The sequence below is a fragment of the Hipposideros armiger genome, unplaced genomic scaffold (genome assembly GCF_001890085.2).
Source record: "Hipposideros armiger isolate ML-2016 unplaced genomic scaffold, ASM189008v1 scaffold_290, whole genome shotgun sequence".
Taxonomy (NCBI): domain Eukaryota; kingdom Metazoa; phylum Chordata; class Mammalia; order Chiroptera; family Hipposideridae; genus Hipposideros; species Hipposideros armiger.
In genome coordinates this window covers 1,710,401-1,714,209 of record NW_017731640.1, presented here as the reverse complement: position 1 = coordinate 1,714,209, position 3,809 = coordinate 1,710,401, and the positions used below count along the sequence as shown (strand labels likewise).

Below are 3,809 nucleotides of genomic sequence, written 5' to 3'. Positions count from 1 at the left end.
AAAAAAAAAAAAAAAAAAAAAAAAAAAGGAAAGAAAAGACTTTGCAAAATCAAAGGTAAGAACACAATTTTAGACTATAATGAACAGGAATTGATTGGAAATAAAATGGTAAGGCTTCTTTTATCCTTTAATCAGGACTTTCAGATGACAGTTCCCTAGCTCCACATTTAGAATTTCAAAAATTGGTTTTGTGAAACTAGTTGAATCCTGTAACATTGCAAACTCCTTTTCAGTAGGCATAGTGATGAACTTGGCACCTAGGGCACATCTATCAGTAGGAAGTGCTATCGCCCATCCCAGTGGATTTTTAATACTGACGTCTGTCAAAGGCCTGTACCTAAAAGCTATGAAAGAAATAATGGCCAGTTAACTTTCAGTAATTTGTTTTCCAGTAGATTTTAGTATTTCAAAGCCAAAGGAGGAGTTGGGACCAGAGTTCAACCTTCCTCAGTCCTGAGAACTAGTCTTTAGTCTTTTCCCCCCAAAACCAACCAAGTACCTGTTTGGCATTTATTATATATGAAGTACAGTGTGAAGTACAGTGAAGGCACGAGGCATATTCATAAGAAACTAACATATTATGATTAGAAAGACAAACTAACAACTGATTTTAGTACAGGCTATCAATAAAGAATGATTCTCCAGTGATAAACTGGGTGCTTTAAACTCTAGGGGCAGTTAGAGAAACATTTAGAGAAATGTTTCCTGGGTTTAATTTTAATTTCTGCATAGGATGCAGAAAGCTGTGATTTCTGTTATAATCCTCTTCTCCGATCAACCTTTTTTAGCCCTTTCTCAGTTGTGCTTCCCACTGAAGCAGCCAACCCAGCTTCCCAGAAAGAAGCCGTGTGCTCACTGCCTCTCCCCCCTTACTCCTGACCCCTGCTGCGCTCTAGTTCCTATCTCAGTATGCTCTTTTCACAGCTCCCTCTGCCCTTGCCTTCTCACCCTCCTGTTTATGAGCTCCCTTCTCTCACATCTTTGCTAACTCCTTCATTGCTTCATCTCTGTCTACCTGCTCCTGAAGCAGGTGCTCATTCAGTGGTTGCTGTAGCTCTGCACTGTCTCCCTTGGGGCAGCCCTTTTACCCCCAGAGCTTCCACTGTCATTGCTGCACAGATGTTTCCAAATCTGTATTGCTCAGGGCCTAAATTCCAGCTGCTAGTTGGTCTCCGTGTAAAAATCTGTCAAGTACATCAAACAAAACAGGTATAAAAATAGAGTTCATTTATAAACACATTTTACAGTCAGCCCTTCATATCCAAGGGTGTCGCATTCGACTGCAAATTGAAAATATTCAAGGAAAAAAGAAACCCCAGAAAGTTCCAAAAAGCAAAACTTGAATTTGCCATGCCCCGAGCACTGTGCTGAGTCCATGAGAATGAAGTGATGTGTAGGCACACCCTGCTGCAGTCTATATGCAAATACAGTTCTATGCAGATGCCACATCAGTTTGTACAAGGGATTGAACATCTGCAGATTTTTATATCCATGGTGTTCTGGAACCATTCCCCGGTGGATACTGAAGAACAGCTTACTACGAAAATTTTCAGACCATAGAAAAGATGAATAGAATGATGAAATTGTATATGTCCCCCACCCAGATTTATATTTACCAACATATTGCTACAGTTGCTTCATCTATCCCTTTTAAAATTTTTCCTGAAGTAGTTTAAAGCTAATCTCAGATAGTATGATCTTAAATTCTTCACTATACCTCTCTAAAAAGGAAGATCATTATCCATCTGTGGCACCCATGATTATCAGTCAATACCATCCAGTAACCATTCCATAGTCAGATTTCCCTAAATGTCTATAACATTTCGGTTGAATCAGGATTCAGCAATATCCATATGTGTAGTTGTTCTATCTCTTTTAATTAAAACCAGCCTTCCTGTTTTACCCTATGCCATTGTTTTGCTGAAGGTAGAATTATTTCTCTTGTTAGTTTCCAGTTCCTTCCTTTGGCCCTGTTGAGTTTGATATGATCGGCGAGTCTTCTAGCCATACTTCCCTCTCTGTTCACTGCCCAGGTACAGGTCTCTCAGTATATGTTGCCGGTACTTTTACAAATGCTGACTTGCATTAGCCTCCCTGCCTTTGGATTTTAGCTTATTTGTTTTCTCCATGTTGACCCAGAATTGAATTACTTCAGTGGCCTCCTCTGAAGCTTTTTTGTTGTTTTAAAGATTTTTATTGGGGAATTGGGGGGATGGGAACAGTGCTGGGGAATTAGGGGAAGGGGAATAGACAAGTTGCTATCCTTTTGTTCTTCAGTCTAGTTGTGGAGGACGTTGCTTCNCCGGGAAGAGCGCAATGATGGTGCCAACTTGGGCCAGTGAAGCAACGTCCTCCACAACTAGACTGAAGAACAAAATGACAGCAACTTGTCTGTTCCTCTTCCCCCAATTTCCCAGCACTGTTCCCATCCCCCCCAATTCCCCAATAAAAATCTTTAAAAAAAAAAAAAAGAGTTTACTGATTAAGAAAGAGCATAGACTTTAAAGTTAGTTCAAATCCCGCAACTGTGTGAAGTATTTATGGCCCTAGGAACATAATTGCCCAAAAGGCTAGAGAACTTACTGAAGAAAAAAGGAGCATCAGTTTCATTTTTTATCTTGAAACAGGAGTGTCAGGCTCTTGGATGGTGTCCTGAATATGATGTAGTCTCATCAAGGAGAATCAAGGCTATTGTCTTAGCTATGAAGATAGTGCTTTGTTAAAATAGAAGGTCATGTTTATGTGCTCCGGTTCTTCAGCCTCTGGGCAAATAAAGTTTAACAAGGGGAAGATACTAGAAATAGCTGGATACTTGGTATGTTTTATGAAGAATGGTTGACATTATTGACATTTGTTCAGGTTTAGTTAATTCATTACTAAAGAGGAAACAGTTTTTCTCCATCAACAAAAGCAGGGCATATTTTCCCACAGCCTGTTTGAATCCCTTGGCATTTGGTGGACTAGTTTGACTGCTGTGTGCATTTTTATGCCATTTGCCCTCAGGATAAACCCCAAATAAGGGGCTTCACTTTTCCATTTGAGAACTTGGCACATGGGCTTCCTGACACAGGACTAATTAAAGCAGCAATTTTTGTACCCAGTTTTTTAACGGGAGCGCTTTACCTCCTTTTGAGATTAGGTTGAGTATTTTTCTAGGGGAAATCCATTTTGAATATCACATTTTACCTCTTAGAATAGAAAAGTCGCCAGCTTCACTTTCTTGCAACAGGAATGGTAGTATATATGAGGTATATGGGGTAAAACAGACTGCTTTTCTTCCATCTCTTTTTTCCCTTAATATTTGCTTTTGCTTGGGTTGTTGGGTCCTAAGACAGAGTACCTCTGGGCATGCATACATGTGTATATGTCCCTGCAGCATTGTAAAGCATGTAAAGGGGAAAAACCTGGTTGTATAAACCCAAACAAATATGAACATGATTGACTACTAAGCCTTCTCTTTCCTTGTGTTTCCACAGGAGTCTCCCCAGGACAGTGCTATCACCCGGGATATTAACAGGACATTCCCAGCCCATGACTACTTTAAGGATACTGGAGGAGATGGACAAGACTCCTTATACAAAATATGCAAGGTATGTCATGTCAAAAAGAAAGACTCCATTTTAAATGGTTGACCTGGTTCTTTGAGATTATGCAAAAGATAACTACAAAGTATAATTTGTATTTGATGTTAAAAAATGAAGTTAAAAAAAGGAAAGAAGGGCCGGCCGAGTGGCTCAGTTGGTTAAGAGCTCGCTCAAGAGTTTGAGCTCTGAGCAACAGCGGTTCGATGCCAGCCCGAGCTGAGCAGC

At 40.1% G+C, this 3,809-nt stretch overlaps 1 protein-coding gene across 2 annotated transcripts in view; it reads left to right on the top strand.

Annotated features, from left to right (window-relative positions):
• The window catches only part of RABGAP1 (RAB GTPase activating protein 1), a 139,996-nt gene that overhangs the window by 100,502 nt on the left and 35,685 nt on the right, over positions 1-3,809 (top strand). For both annotated transcript variants that reach the window (XM_019658789.1, XM_019658788.1), the window contains one exon: positions 3,477-3,590. In XM_019658789.1, the coding sequence (XP_019514334.1) occupies positions 3,477-3,590 (114 nt within the window). The remainder of the gene's footprint in view (positions 1-3,476; positions 3,591-3,809) is intronic.